Here is a 16,590-nt window from a genome sequence, read left to right as displayed (position 1 = left end):
TTCATCTTCTTTAAATTTATACTCTTATAAAACTGCAGGTTATCACAATAATCCTGCCAATGTTTTTATCTGTTTATAATTTATCTGTATACATTCAATAAACCATTTCCATTCTTTTACAAAAAAATAAAAAATTGTTACCTTGATTTCTTATTCTTTCAATAAGTTTTGCCATTTCTGCATACTTCGTAAGTTTTTGTATCCATCCTTCCTTTGCTGGGACTTCTGCTTCTTTCCATTTGGGGCCAGTAACATTCTTGCCGCGGTAGTTGAATACATGAATAAGTTTCTATACATTTTAGGTAGTTCTGTCCCTATGATTCCCACTTCTTTCTTTCTAGAGTAAATCTAGATCTGATATGTGATTATACTTGCAGTCACACTGAGTCATAGGATTTGTAGTCTGCATAAAAAGACTCTCATTCTGGTATATTCCCCCCCCCCCATGTGTGCTGGTGGGGCACGGTGCAAACAAAGATGGTGGTGGATATCCTAAATGCATAAAATCAAATAAGCACTATTAAATATACTGTGTGCATTGAATGCATTTAAAGTATGGCACCCTATCAAAGAAGCAGACTGTGCAAATGTTACAGGAAAGCTGCACAGTTGTGACATTCTTTCTGCTCCGCTCCAACCAGTTGCACACTACATCATGGGCCTTGCAAGTTTTAAAGCTGCGTAACTATAGAGCCATTGCTGGGTTTGCACATTTTGTTCAATGCTGGGCTTCAGTGAGGGATTTGCAAAGAAGCTCTTTCACTTCCCTTCACACTGCTGACAGTGAGAGTATAGACAAGCGTACTGGGAAGTAGAGATTAAAAATATAAAATGAACCATTTGGGAAAAAACAATGGAATTCCATGATATGATATGATGTCAGTGGGTACCAAAGGATTTAAATAGCATGAGAATGTGGAATGTGTATTTTGTCTTGAAAACACACCAGTACCTATTGTGTGAGTGAGAGCAATGGGTTTAATGCAGGCAATTGGATATAACCACATCTTCTGACTTGAATGGACCACTACAAAATCTGGTAGAAGCTCCCACTCCCCTCCTAAAGGCCCTATGCTGTATATATCTTATAGAAAGACTGCTCTTGCAGAGCTATCTGGAAATGGTGTTAATCTGCCACCTAGTGCCAATGGATAAAACTGCCAATGAAATAAGGTGAGTTAAAAACAGCTGTCTTTTGGCATCTTAAATAGTAGCAGATTTATTGTGGCATAAGCTTTTATGGACCATCTTGCATTATGAACTATAGTGCAATACATCACATACTGATCTTAAATTGTTGCCACAAAATTAAAAAGGTGAACTATTTGATGGTCTTTGGGGCTCCCAGATTGCAACAACCAGACCTTAAAAGCTTATACAGTGGTACCTCAGGTTAAGTACTTAATTCGTTCCCGAAGTCCGTTCTTAACCTGAAACTGTTCATAACCTGAAGCATCATTTTAGCTAATAGGGCCTCCTGCTGCCGCTGCGCCACCGGAGCACGATTTCTGTTCTCATCCTGATGCAGATTTTCTGGGTCTGAGAACATCCTTCTGTTCTTAACCTGAAGCACTATTTCTGGGTTAGTGGAGTCTGTAACCTGAAGCGTATGTAACCTAAAGCATCTGTAACCTGAGGTACCACTGTATGCCGCAGTAAATCTATGAGGGTGATAGCCAACAGTTGTCTTACTCAGAGGAGACCCATTGAAATCAGTGGACTCAAATAACACAGTTGGCTGTCACTCTTAATTTTACGGTATCATAGAATTGGAAGGGACTCTGCGGATCATCTGGTCCAACCCCCTGCAATAGCAGGAATATGTAGCTGTCCCATGTGGGAATTGAACTGCAAGCTTAGCATTATCGGCACCATGCTCTAACCAGCTGAGCTATCCAGATATACGAATCATTGTTGCTGTCACTGTTGCTTTGCTACAAAACAGCAGACTAGGTGTCAGGAATGAGCCAGCTCAAAGCAAAGGTTTGCAGCCAACTGTAGAAAGCAGCCAAGAACAGGGAGGCTTTGATGTTAGTCAGGCAGGAGAGGGCTGGCAGCTGCAAACTTCAACTCTTCCTGACCTTGATGAACAGGATGATAAGGTGGTAGCTGAGAGCGGGCTGGAACACAGCCAAAGCTTGCCAGAAGCACAATCAGGTGCGAACAAACCTCTCTCAGACCCGGAAGAGGTTGGAACAGATCCAATAAGTCAAAGGAGTCAGTGAATGGGAGGGTTGTTACATAGGAAGCAAAACAAGAGATGTCAGGGTCTAAAGTTCAATATCTGCTGGAGACACTGGAAGGAGTCTTCAGAAGGGTCATCTTGAGTAATGGTGCTGGAGCCTTCATTTGAGCCGTCCAGAACCATATGCTTGTTTTTGCAACAAATCCTCCTTTTCAATTAGCTACGCTTACTGTGTCAAGCTGGGAACCTGGGAACCTGACACTTAAGCCCGCTACCCTTCTTGAATGTGTCATTTGAGTGACTGATGATTTCCCCAATGTATTGATGCCAACCTACAATGACACTGCCCTACTGATTCCATAAAAGCAGCCACAAAATAACGAGTAAGCTGCACATTGCAAAATCTTATTTCATTTACTCTGTCTTAACACCTCAAATAGTAGTGATAGAATGCTCATCCACATGTTTTACTGGTTCTGTTATGAAGAAGCAATGATCTAGATTGGCCTTCCCCAACCTGATGCCCTCCAGATGTTTTGGAGCACAATTCCTATCAGTCCCAGACAGCAGGGATTATGGGAGATGTAGTCCAAAAACGTCTGAATGGCACAAGGTTGCAGGAAGCTGACCCAGATCTAAAGTGCTAAGTTACAAATGCTCAAAGACCAGGTAGAATTTTCCTTTCCTCTCCACCTTTGCCATACGACAATCTACGCTGGAAAGTTTCAAAAGCAGTTTGACATGTGGCCGTGGAACTGCTGTTTGAGAGAAGCAAATCCAAAACCATCTTAGCCATGTCAAACTAATTTTGTACTTCTTTGAGTATTGGACAACATGGCTTGATATGATCAGGAATCATATTAATCTTAGAAAAATATTCCCAGGAAAGCTTTGATCCTAGGCATGCATAACTGGGACTAAGTTCTATAGAATCAGAATTTTAACAAATTTAACCCCCCCCCCCCAAAAAAAATGAAATGAAAAATCAAGATTGTTTTCTGAAATTCAATTTTTTAATCTTGTTAGATTTTGAAACTTTCCAAAATGTCTGAGATGATTTCATCTCACCGTTGGGGCATTTGGCTAAATTGTCGCTCCTGTAAAGAAAGGAATAAAAGTCACTGCTATATTTCATTGCTAATTGCGGACTCTCAGTACCAAACACAAGGTGGCAGCAGAAAGTGTTTCAGCATGCAGATAAGGCGTCATCTGCTTAAACAGAAATGTGGTGAGAGTTTTGTTTAAAATAAATCCAGTGTTATGAAGTTGTCATTTGCATGTGATTACTCTTATTAAGGGACTGCTTTCTCACTTCATAATCTGAGATTGCAACTGATGTATGCAAATTCCAAAATCTGAACAGGCAACACATCCGATGCTTATTAGGATGTGTGATTGCCCCCTTGTTCCCTCCATAAGGGATAGGAGATTTTTTTTGAGCACTCCAGTTGAATTCTCATCATAACCCTTGCCATGCCTTCTGTGTCTTCCTGCCCCAAGATCATTCCTTGAGGCAGCAGGAGGCAGCAGAGGCAGGCTGCTCCCAATCTCCAGTGTGACATATTTTCCCACTTGGAAGCTGGTACTACAAGTCCCAGAATCCTCAAGGAGACATCTTCTCTGCAATGATTCTGGGATTTGTCCTTCTCTGACCTGCTGGCAGCAAAAGATGCTCTGCTGGGGACTGAGTACTTCTCTGCCACCCGCCTCCTGATACGTTTGGGACCTTGAACAAGGGAGGCAGCAGAAGAGGGTTTTAACCAGAATAGAGGCAGATTCATCTATTCTAGCTGGTGATCACAGCCAGCTTGGGCCAGTCAGAAGTTCAGTCACTGACAGGACCTTGGACAGCTCTCAATGGAGCTTGGCTTAATAGCTTATGAAAGAAGAGCTCAGATGTTGCTTCAGCAGCAATCTGGAGTTCACTGAGGGTTTAAACAGGCTGCAGTTCAGTTTAGTTTGTTCCCTATGAGGAAAAGCCTCCTAGTTTCATAAACATTGGCTCTCTGACTGAACTGAAAATATGATGGCTTGACAACGGTTTCAGGGGTGGCGTCCTTGAAATCCAAGGTTGATGATAATGCAATCTCCTCCAGCTGGGGAGGCAGGGTATGGCTTTTATACCCTCTAGGGAAGGGGAGGCGGAAATCATCACTAAAGCACAATAAAAAGGACATCTGGAGCCCCCCTCCCAACTGAAAATACAGGGAGCAATTAGACTGGAAGGAGGCAGGGTGTTTCCTTCATACATTAGCAGTTAAAATGCTTTTTTATCCATCTCTAGCAAATAGAACTGGGGAAAGCTGTACAGGAAGTTACAATACATGCAAGTGTTGGGGTCTGTAAAATAGTGCTTAGTGAGTCCCCGTGTCTCCAGCAGGGTAGTGTGAAACTGATATTATGCAGACAGCATATAATAATCATTAAATGGTTCTAGTCTTGAATGCTAAGTTGTGTTCTACAATGTGCAGAAGTGTGGCTTGGTATGACTGCAACAGCAGAAGGGATTATGCCCCAGATACAAAGCTATGATTTCTTTCAGGAACAGAGAGGAATTGGGATGCCTTGCTCACCATTCTAAGGGTCTTTCAACCGCTTGTGGAGCCAACTCTGCCAGGGCAAATCTATATGCTTGATTAATATGTAGTACTAGCATATGGAATTGAAATTGGCAGCTAGTCTAATGTGATGGATTTGCTTCACTTCTTTTACATGGGATGTGGATGTAGCAGCAATTGCATTAACATGGCTGTGCACAACTCAAGGATCAGGGAGACTTATCATGCAATCCTATTCATGTTTGCTCAGAGGAAAGTCCCACTGTGCTCAATGGAGGGCCAGTATGGAGTGAAATGGCCTCCCCAGTTTCACCATTCATCAGTTTTGGGTGCAACTGCAGAAACATCTTTAATAATAATATTATTTTCATAGTGTTAAAGGAAGCATTGGTGGGGGGGGATTGTTGTCCAAAACATCTGGAAGGGTAAAAGGTAAAGGTAAAGGATGCATGGACACTTTTGTCCGGTCAAAGGTGACTATGGGGTTGCGGCGCTCATCTCACTTTCAGGCCGAGGAAGCTGGCATCTGCCCACAGACAGCTTTCTGGATCCTGTGGCCAGCAGGACTAAACCGCTTCTGGTGCAATAGAACACTCTGACGGAAGCCAGAGTACACGGAAACGCTGTTTACCTTCCCACCGCAGTGGTACCTATTTATCTACTTGCACTGGCATGCTTCCGAACTGCTAGGTTGGCAGGAGCTGGGACAGAGCAACAGGAGCTCATTCCATCATGGGGATTTGAACTGTCGACCTTCCGATCAGCAAGCCCAAGAGGCTCAGTGGTTTAGACCACAGCATGACCCGTGGACACCAGGTGGGCAAAGATTGTCCTGCTCCTTCTGTTCCTCCACTCTTAGCCCATTGCTTTCTTCATCCACCAATATCCACCAATCCACCATTCAGTATTTAAGAGGAATTTCTCAGGAGACTGTTTTCTGAGAAATTTTCCAGAAATTTTCTTTTTTATCCCCACTGCAGAGAACTCCCATCTCCCCGCAGAGAGAACATTTGGCAAAATACTGTCTCCCGGTTTGAGCACCTACAGACAGCATGGAGAATTTTGGGAGGCCATTTTCACTCAGCCCTAATCCCCCTCTCCACCCATCAACAGAAATAAAATTGGACAGAATCAGACAGAATATGGGTTTGAGTTAATGGTCTGCTAGAAAGAAACTATAATGTTGGCGTCAGAACTCAGTCCAGCCCAATTACTCTGGCACCCGCTTGTGATAGCCATTTTATATTAATGGCGGATTGGGGAGTTTATCATTTGCTATTTTCTGAAGTCAGGCATGGTTGTTTATACTCAAATTATCTTTAAGGATGTAAGTGCCTTTCCCTCTGTAAAAAGCTCCTCTTTCCCCCTCAAATATTCATGAATTAATATGAGAACATTAATTAACGTATTTTTCTGAGTATAAGACTAGGTTTTTTCCCTAAAAAACAATGTCAAAAATTGGGGGGGGGGGGTGTCTTATACATGGATACATCTCTCTCCCCCCTCCATTTTCTTGAATTTGAGTCCCCCCGCCCTCTTATACATGGGGGCGTTTAGGCCAGGCTCGTCAAAGGAATCTTCCACGAATGGTTGCATGTGTGTATGTGTTTGTCCATTTTAGTTGGTACTTGTCCTTTGAATGCACGATTAGAAATACACTGTTTTTTTAAGGGAAAAGAGGGAATGCATCCTCAACATAAAATATAGAATTATTTGCTTAACTTGAGTTCTTATTGGGGCAAAGCAGTTAATCATCTACTTCATTATAGTCAGCGTTAATACAGTGGTTTTTAAACAGGAGCTGTTTTTCATCTCCTCTTTGTAACATGGCGAGACAGCTGTTCTTGCAGACAGATCCATTATAGCTTATCACTAGAGAACAGGCTGCTAACATAACACCATGAATTATGGCTATTGTCACCGGCAGCCAGAACAAATGCCGGAACTCGTCAGAAAGCAATGGAAAGCAGAGGATATCTGCTCTTAAGGAGAAGTGGGCTTTAACTCAAAGAGATTGGCTTTCATTGATTTTAATGTATGAGAGTCGCTATGCCACAGAGGCGTGGCATAACTCAGCGTTGCAATATTGATATCTCCCAAGCTGCGCTCTAGTTTGCATTAATGCATGCTGTTTAGCACTCGTCAGAGATAGAGGTATGATAACAAATAGGAGCTGAAACGGTGGGGCGGTGCGTGCTTTCGCTATGCACAGGGGTGCCATGTGGGACAATGTCCTCTTCTTGTCCTGCCCCCTGCCCCCGTTTTGAAACTCTTTGAGAGCATCTTGTACCTCTAGTGAACTCATTGTTATAAACAATAAAATGGGTGTGTGGGCTATGAATGCATGTTGAAAGCACAAGCCTTTTGCTGGGAATCACAATGGGGGATGGTGCGGTTGTGATCAGGCTCGGCTTGTAGGTGTCAGGAACTGGACTGAGGAGGAATGGTAGGAACCACCACCACCTCTCTTCCTGCACCTTCCCAAGAAAAGGAGGACAGTATAGATTTAGAACAGTGGTTTGCAGAAGGTCATAGTTCAGAGGGGAGAAGCTGGGAAATATTGGGAGAGTAGCAGGAAGGAGAAGCACCAGGGGAGAGACAGCTGACAGTGTCTCTAGAATGCATTCGTGACCACCACTCCTCTCCTAGGACCAGGCGTGCATTGAAGTAGAACAGAAAGCACAGATCAGCTGGCACAGGGGTGACGTACTATAGGAGAGATGGAGGGAGTGGGACTTTACTTGGAGCAATGCCATTACCTAGGGAGAGACCGCATTCCTTTGTCTCTCGCAGTGAATATTGAATAAACTACTTGGTAAGAACTCTTCTTGTTTTATCTGCTTCTTTGCTGCCACCATGGGAGGGGTAGGATTCCCTGAATCCTGACAGTGGGCTTCCTGTGGACATCTGGTTGGCCACTGTGAGAGCAGAGTGAAGGACTAGATGGATCTTTGGTCTGATCCATCAGACTCTTCTTAAGTTCTTAGGTAAGGTCTGATGTGAGATACCACTTCAGCTCACCTCCTAGGAGAATATATGCCGCTTGCCTGCAACTATGCCTGGCTAGTGTTGTTGGCAATGGGGAGACAATGGAGTGTGCCTCCAGCGGGCAGTGCGTCTGGAGATCCTGGGCTGTCCAGATGACCAGATCCCTCCTCTTGGCCATGCTGATGTGATCCAATGGAAAGCAGAGTGATACATTTGGCACCAGCTTGGCTGCAGGAGTTGCCAGAAGGAGCCATTCAAGACATCATCCAACCATCTTAGGGACTCCACTCCAGATCTGTGTAGGGTTTACTCCTGAGCCTTTTGTCAGCATCGCCCTTGAGCCAGTGTACCAACTGGACTCATGCACTACAGCCCCGACTGGGCTAGGCGAGCTGGGTAGCACTGCCAGAGACCTCCTTTCCCACAGGAACAGGTCACAGTGCTGTGGACTCACAGCTTGGAGCTGAGAGCACCGGATTCACTGTCTCAATTATACAGTCGTTGCGCAGCAGCGTTTTGCAGAGTCTTGCAGAGTATAAACCACTCGGAGAGCAGCTCTGTAAAGTATCCTCCTTTATTCTATAACTACAGCTATAATACAAGACTATATACAGAGCTAAATATTCTGAGCATAAATCAATGCTATATTCTGAGTGCCTGCAGCTGCTCTTAGCAGCAATCTTATCTATAAACACGATCTCTTGCACTCTCTCTCCGACACACTGACTGACTCTCTCTCTCTCACAGAGACTGACTCACTTGACTAATTAAGTAGAGAGCAGTACATTGCTCCTCCTCTCTGTAGAGTCAGCAGAGACCTCAGGAGATTCTCAGGAGATTCTTGGGTATGGGAGGGGTGAAATCTCCTCACCTTTTTCTCTCCCAAAGATATCCTGCAAGACAGAAGAAGTTGGGGATAAGAGTTTTCCTTCTCCATATGGTGATCAGACCTTGGGCTAGTCACAATTCTCTGAAGTCTCTCAGCCTCACTCACCTCACATGGTGTTTGTTGTAGGGAGGGAAGGGAATGGAGATTGTTAGCTGCTTTGAGACTCCTTAGGGTAGGATCAAATCCAAACTCCTCCTCCTCCTCCAAAGAGGAAACTGAACTCTCCCATAGCACTGCCCTGGGACTTCTCAGTGCTTAGCAGTATGGGGAACATGCAACAATGTTTTGGGATGTTATACTATTATGAAGGGGGTGGCCCTCCAGGTGTTCTTGAACTACAGTTCCCATCATCCCTGACCATTGACCACATTGGTTGGAGGTGGTAGAGAATAGAGTCCAATGATATCTGGAAGTTACCATAAATTTACTGAGTTTCCCCACATCCTTGAGTGTTAAGAAGTCCCACAGGCAAGTGATACCAAGCTTTGGTTTCCTTTTGGAGGAGAAATCACTGAAGATTAGCAACTGTGCTCTAAATGAATCCGTTTGTATGGGTTTGGGGTTTTTTATATTTAAAAAGCAAAAGCATAATCTGTCTTGATTTTTCTTTAAAAACATCTGCCCTGTGTAATGCAGTTTGCAAGTATCCAACAAATATGACCATCAGGCAGGCAAGGCCCTGTTGTTGATGATGATTTCTTTTCTCACAAAGTGATCCAAAGTAACTTTTTAAAAAAGACACACAACTAAAAACAACCACAAAACCCTAAGAACACAGCTAGAAAATCAAAAGGCAGGATTAACTAATCCAACCCCATTAAAAGAGGTCACAGTGCTGCCCCTAAGTTTAAGAGTCAAAAGTCTGGGCTAAGAGAAAAGTCATTGCTCCCAAATATGTAGATAAAAATTGTGCCTCCCTGGGGAGATCATTCCACAAATGAAGGGCCCATCCTTTGATGCTCACATGGAGGGTTCCTAGCTGCTGGTTCCTGCCATGATCTTTAAAGCCCTAAATGCCCGCAGCCCTATATACCTGAAGTAGCATCTCCACCCCCATCATTCTGCTCGGACACTGAGATCCAGCTCCGGGGGCCTTCTGGTGGTTCTCTCACGGAGAGAAGTGAAGTTACAGGGAACCAGGCAGAAGGCCTTCTCGGTAGTTGTGCCTGCCCTGTGGAACACCCTCCTATCAGATGTCAAGGAGATAAATAACTATACAACTTTTAGAAGACATCTGAAGGCAGCCTTATATAGGGAAGTTTTAATTATTTTAAAGCATATGTTTTACTATGCTTTTATATTTGTTGGAAGCTGCCCAGAGTGGCTGGGGCAACACAGTCAGATCAGTAGGGTACAATTATTATTATTATTATTATTATTATTATTATTATTATTATTAGTGCTATTTTTCTAGAAAAAGAGGACTGAAAAAAGCACAGATTATTATTATTATTATTATTATTATTATTATTATTATTATTATTATTATTAACCATTGTCACCCACTGCCCATGTCAGCTACAGGAGGCCTTTACAAAGCCGCAGTATCTGTGCAAATCACACTCTTCCCTGTTCCCATCTCTTTTCCTATCGCAAGGAGTAGCTTTCTCTTCAACGCATGGATTTTCATCAGGATTCAGGGCCAAGTAAGCGAAGGTGTCTTCAGAATTCCTCCAGGAGGTGGTGTGTGGGGTGAACAACCCCAGATAAGGCACAAATGAAAAAGAACTGTTTCAGGTGGAGGAAGGGGGAATAAATCATTTTGTATGCAGAGCAACCTCGTACCTCCATAGGGTCCTCCTCTCTGCTCAGAGAAGCAGAGAGAATCTACGAACACAGACAAAATAAGGGAGGGAGGGAGAGCAAGGTGGGAGGGGAGAGAGAGCGAGAAGAATCTCCTCTGCTTTAAAGCCTAAACACAGGGAGAATATTAAATTGGCCCTTGTATCTGAGCAACATGTTGACACAAGGGAAGTGGGTTTCCCTTGGGTGCTTCAGTCTTGCATTAAATTATAAAGCATTTCATTGCCAATCGTGCTGTTTTATGATGTGGTAATTAAATATGAATGGGCTGTCAATTGAAACACAGTCACATTACTGAATGGCTTCAAAGTCAAAGGGGAGCACATCTGCCGCACCTCGTTCGACCCTATGGTTTCAGTATCAAAAGCTACAAAACAGCAACACCATCTTGTAATTGCAAAGAGAAACCAGTGCAAGCCCTACCCTCTGCTTGCCCCTCAGGGACATGGGGGTGGGCCCCAGCGGCGGCAGACCTTCTCCTCCTCCTCAACCCCTCTCCAGCTGCTGTTATGAACTGGCCAAGGGAGGAGGCTGGCTGCGGCAGCCATGGAGAGGTAATGGGATGCTCTTTCACTGCCACCGCTCAAGACAAGTGGCGACTCATCCTCCTCCCCAAGCTTGGCAGCAGCAGCACTGGTGGGGGAAACAGGGACAAATCAGAAGCCAGGGTGGCTTTCATAATTCTCGGACTGTCCCTGGAAAACCAGGACGCTTGTGGGGTATGTGTCAGGCTTCCGGGAATCCGATCACCCTCCCTCACAGCTGGCTGCCAGAAATGGGAAAACAAGACGTTCTTTCCAAGGTAATTTATTCAATATTCACAGAAGGAGACGTAGGATGTCTTCTCTCAGACAATGGCGTTGCTTCGAATAAAGTCCTGCACCCTCCATCTCTCCTATTATACATCATTCCTACATCAATTAATCTGTGTTTTCTGCCTCTGAGATTTCTGTTCTCCTACTCAAAGCCCGCCAGGAGCTGGGAGAGGGAGGGTCTGGCGTGCTTTCCAAAGACACACAATCTGTTAGCTGTCTCTCACTTGGTACTTCTTCTTCCTCCTCTCCCATTATTTCCCAGCTTCTCCCCTCTGCAGCCTCTGAACTGTGACCTTCTGCAAACCACTGTTCTAAATCTATACTGTCTCCCTCTTCTCTGGGAAGTGCAGCAGGAGGGGGACGGTCTCCACCATTCGCCCTTAGTCTAGTCCCTGACAGTATGGCACTCTAGCTATTTCCAGGCTTCTGGCCCTGTGAGAAGTGAGCAGATTAATAAAGCTCAGTTTGAGATGCCATGAAAGCTGTTTAGAGCCAAAAAGAAAAGTATCCCTTGTATATCTTGTTCCTTTTCTTCCTTCTGTCTCACAATGCCTTGGTAGTGTTACCTTAAGTGTTCTTTTTAGGGAAGAATAAAGTGCCCAATAATAAGCGGACATCCTGTGCTCCATATCCACTTGTATAAGTAAATCTAAATTGAGGAGTGATTTCTTTTCATTCAGTTGCATGCTGGCAAACTAGTTGTTAGCTTTGCCTGGCACTGGTACAGACTGGCATCAAGTAGCAATTTATTATAATAGTCTCTACTTGTATATGGAGTTTTCAACAGTATGCAATAATGCATCTTTAGGAGGAAATGGCCTTTTTTTTGTCCTAAAATGTTACATTTGATGGAGGGACATGGCAGGCTATCACCCTGTTACTCGCCGCATTGTTGAAATTGCTCTGCTCAATAGTTTTATCACAGTAACATGAAATCTAAGACGGTCTTTAATCAAAAGCTATCTTCTGTTCCCAGACCATCGTTAGAGGAAATAAACCTTGCAAGGATACTTCAATCAATGGATTGCTCGAAGAATTTGACAATATCTCCGTGACACGTTCCAACTCGCTCCGGAAGGAGAGCCCTCCCACCCCTCGCCTGGGACATGCCAATCACATCGAAATTCACCAGCAGGAAAATGGCTACATCACGTATTCTCAGTATTCGAGTGAGTCGGAGACTGCTACAGACTTCCTTGCCGAAAAGTACAGAGACAAGAGCATTCATGGGGAAGAGTTGGACAGATATTCCAGGGGCAGCTGTGCTGCTAAGCAAAATGGGCACATGGCGAAAGTGAAAGCCAGCGAAATGTATTTTTCAGAAGCTAAGCCCCTGAAGTCTGATATCTCTAGGTTCTTGCCAGATTATCATGCTCACATGGAAACGAAAAGCAAACTGAATGAGTATGGTGGTTTGAAGCTGGAATATCAGAGGGCTCCTAGCGGATCGTCCCTGGATTATAAAGAACCTTTTCATTTCACTCCTTCTAGGACTTCCATTCACAGTCATTGCTCAGGAGAGAGACTAGAGTACAGTGACAGCGACTGGGCCAAGGATGATTATGACAAAAGGCCAAAGTCATCCTATGTAAACCAGACAAGCCCTCAACCTGCCATGAGACAGAGGTCCAGGTCAGGCTCTGGTCTCCAAGAGCCAATCATGCCCTATGGAGCAAGTGCTTTTAAGTCCCATCAGCAAGGCCATTCGTATAGCTCATATACCTACCCTCGATTATCAGAAACCGCAGCAGGCATTCCAAAGGTAAACTTTTACAGGTCAACCTTTTCGACGTTGTGGTCATTTCAGTATTTGGAGTTGAACACTTATTTTGCAATCTGATTTTAGCCCCAGTATTCCTGTGGGTCCTACAAAAGACCTGGTTTCTTCCCAGGGAGATGAATGGTTCTTGCACATAGGCCTCTGAATATATGTGAAGGTTTCTCATTTTTTATGGTTCGATTGGAACTCCAGTGCTACTTCTAAAAATTGGTACTGGCACTAAATCGAGCTGTGTAGTTCAGTGATAGGTTTTTTGTTTGTTCGTTTGTTTTTTGGCCAACATATATTACTAGATTTGTTCAAAACCAATCCATTTGTTGCCAAAAAAAATTCCACCTATCTGCTTCATAATATCAGATCTAATTGAAGAGAGCCTCAGATATCTGTTCTTTTAGGTGTCCCTCCCCAGCAGCTACCCCATGTGTATCCAAATATGGGTGTTCACTTCATTTCTTCCAATGGGAGGTGCATCTGGATGGGAATCTAAGTATGCATCCCATAATGATCTATACATTTTTGGCTAGCTGGTACAAGAGTTTCCATACCCAGCTACTGCCCCCTGCCCACCCCCACCCCCACTGACCGCCATCATGCAGAAGAAGTTGCCCAGGCAGCCAATCATCATTTGTTTTCCTGGCAGATAGTAAATCAGACAACAGTGGAAAGAGGTTGCATTTCAGGACAGTCGGACAAATAGCAAAAATGAGGGTGGTCCAATTGCTGTGGCATCCCTATACAGGACACTTAAATGCACAGCTGCAAAATAATAATAATAATAATAATAATAATAATAATAATAATAGCCAAATGTTTATCTGTCCAACCCCACTTCCCATTACGTTAAATAGAATTTGCCTGTTGTGGGTCCTAACTTTATGTCATTAGTAACTCCACCGCAAACAAGCGAAATCCAGTGATGTAGATCTCCAATAGGTAAGTTCTCCAATATGTTAAAGAGGAGGGAGTCAGTGGGTGGTTGCTGTTTGGGGCGGCACCCACACATTCAATGCAGTGTCTAGAATGGCCTATAGATCAAGGGTGTCGTTGGACTACAATATGCACCATCACTGACCATTGGTCCTGCTGGCTGTGGCTGATGTGAGTTGCGTTCCAACAACATCTGAAGGGTCAAAGGTTCCCCATCCCTCCTGTAGATCCTTGATAGCTTCTCCTGCGAGCAACGCCATGGTTCTCATGAAGCCAGGTGCCCCAACTCTAGTGGGCCAATGTGTCTTCGCCCTCCTCAATGTTTGTTGGAAAGTGGCTGCCCCCCTTATTGTGTGTGCATGATGTCACATGGATCACATGTTGTCAGTTCAGTGACTGGCTCCTCCAGATGATGTGACATCATGCAGGCACAACACGCACCGGGCCCACTCAGTCGTTTGAAGCCTTTTCCCATGAGGATTTGAGCACATCTTCTCAAAAATACATCTCATATCTGAGTGTTCCATGTCAAAATGATGCTTCTGATTCACAGTGCCATTCTCTACATGACTATGCAGAAGTAAAGACCCATTGAGTGCAATGGAACTTACTTCCTGGTCAGCAGATATAGGATTGCAGTGCCTGTTTCATCCGTCTGTTCCAACCAGTCTATGATTTCCAAAACAAATAGTGTTTTTGCATAAGGAAAAAACAACAACAGATGTATTCCTCAGGGGAAATGGTGATGGTTTAAGTCTAAAAATCAATTAATGACAGAGATTATTTAGCTCCCCATCATTATTTTTAGTTAAGGTTTGTTTTTTAAATTACCTCTGGGGATGGCGGTATCTAAATTTTGCCCCTTCTTCTGTAAAGCTCCCTTGACATTTTTCAGTGACATCAATATCATCCTGAAGACCTTCGAAAATGTTAACCATTTCCTACTTCTAGACTGAATATTTCTCCTTGCCAAGTGCCTGAGCATGTGCATGGAACATAATAGCCTAAATGCACAGACACGAGCAAGCCTTATGAAACAGCAAATCCATACCTTGCTGCTATTGCTGCATATATGGTTGAGCTTCAATTGATACAAGCAAATAGTTAAAGTCTTTGCTACGGAGAAGACTTTTGCAGCAATATATGCCATTGCCCCCAGCACAATCCTGGTGAACTTTGTAGGCTTATTCCAGAGTAAGAGCTAGTTTAACTGAGCCTTTTAGAACTGTACAATATGAGCTGACTCTACCCATAAATGCATAAAAAGAACCCTGATGCATCAATCCCCATCTAATCCAGTATCCTGTTCCCAATGGAAGCCAACCAGACATCTTGAGGAAGCCCAGAAATCTGGGCATGAGGACAGCTCCCCTCCCATGCTATAATAGAATAATAATAATTTATTATTTATACCCCACCAAACTGAATGGGCTTCCCCAGTCACTCTGGGTGGCTCCCAACAGAATATTAAAACCACAATAAGACATCAAACATTAAAAACTTCCCTAAACAGGGTTGCCTTCAGATGTCTTCTAAAAGTCAGATAGTTGTTTATTTCCTTGACATCTGATGGGAGGGCATTCCACAGGGTGGGCGCCACTACCGAGAAGGCCCTTTGCCTGGCTCCCTGTAACTTCACTTCTCACAGTGAGGGAACCGCCAGAAGGCCCTCGGAGCTGGACCTCAGTGTCTGGGCTGAATGATGGGGATGGAGACGCTCCTTCAGATACACTGGGCCGAGGCCATTTAGGGCTTTAAAGGTCAGCACCAACACTTTGAATTGTGCTCGGAAACGGACTGGGAGCCAATTTATGTCTTTCAGGACCGGTGTTATATGGTCCCAGCAAACTCTCCCAGTCACCAGTCTAGCTGCCGCATTCTGGATTAGTTGTAGTTTCTGGGTCACCTTCAAAGGTAGCCCCACATAGAGCGCATTGCAGTAATCCAAGCAGGAGATAACCAGAGCATGCACCACTCTGGCGAGACAGTCTGCAGGCAGGTAGGGTCTCAGCCTGCGTACCAGATGGAGCTGGAAGACAGCTGCCCTGGATACAGAATTGCTGTGCCTCCCCTCCCAAAAAACCTCAAACCCACATTCAGAGATATACTGCCTCTAAGGCTCCAACTTCCATTTGGCTATCCTGCTTATCTATGACTTTGTCTAATTTCCCTGCAAAGCCATCTGAGCCGATAGCCGTCACTACTGCATCTTGCAACAGGAAATCCCACAAGTTTATTGTTCTTTGTGCTTGTCGGCACATTCTCCCATTCATTCCAAGTTGTCATTCTGAACCTGTTCTGCATTTCAGTTCGGCCCCATGGCGAATCCAGTGGTTGGGCAGGCTACGGGCTCTGTGACACATTTCATCACATGCCTGAACTGCAGTCCACAATGCCCACTGAGTCAGTCTTCATTTCAGTGAATCAGCTACATGGGGTGGGAGAGCTGCACTTCATTTTATTTAATTGAACATGTCAGGGTGGGGATGTCCATTGTCTGTTTTCTTCTGCTATTCTACAGAGACGCAGTTATCCGCCTACGTACCCACAGAGGCTGGATTTCTGGATCAGCGCTTTCGATTGCATTCGAATCAGCTGGCTCACTCCCCACCCACCCCCAGCAATCTCTTACACCTTGCTCTTTC

At 44.3% G+C, this 16,590-nt stretch overlaps 1 protein-coding gene across 4 annotated transcripts in view; it reads left to right on the top strand.

Moving 5' to 3' along the window:
• PAK5 (p21 (RAC1) activated kinase 5) overlaps window positions 1–16,590 on the top strand; it is a 120,714-nt gene that overhangs the window by 68,727 nt on the left and 35,397 nt on the right. For all 4 annotated transcript variants that reach the window (XM_081857029.1, XM_081857027.1, XM_081857028.1 and 1 more), the window contains one exon: window positions 12,215–13,000. In XM_081857029.1, the coding sequence (XP_081713155.1) occupies window positions 12,215–13,000 (786 nt within the window). The remainder of the gene's footprint in view (window positions 1–12,214; window positions 13,001–16,590) is intronic.

This window comes from Podarcis erhardii, assembly GCF_964252035.2.
Source record: "Podarcis erhardii genome assembly, chromosome: 3".
Classification (NCBI taxonomy): domain Eukaryota; kingdom Metazoa; phylum Chordata; class Lepidosauria; order Squamata; family Lacertidae; genus Podarcis; species Podarcis erhardii.
This window is presented reverse-complemented; position numbering and strand designations above follow the sequence as displayed.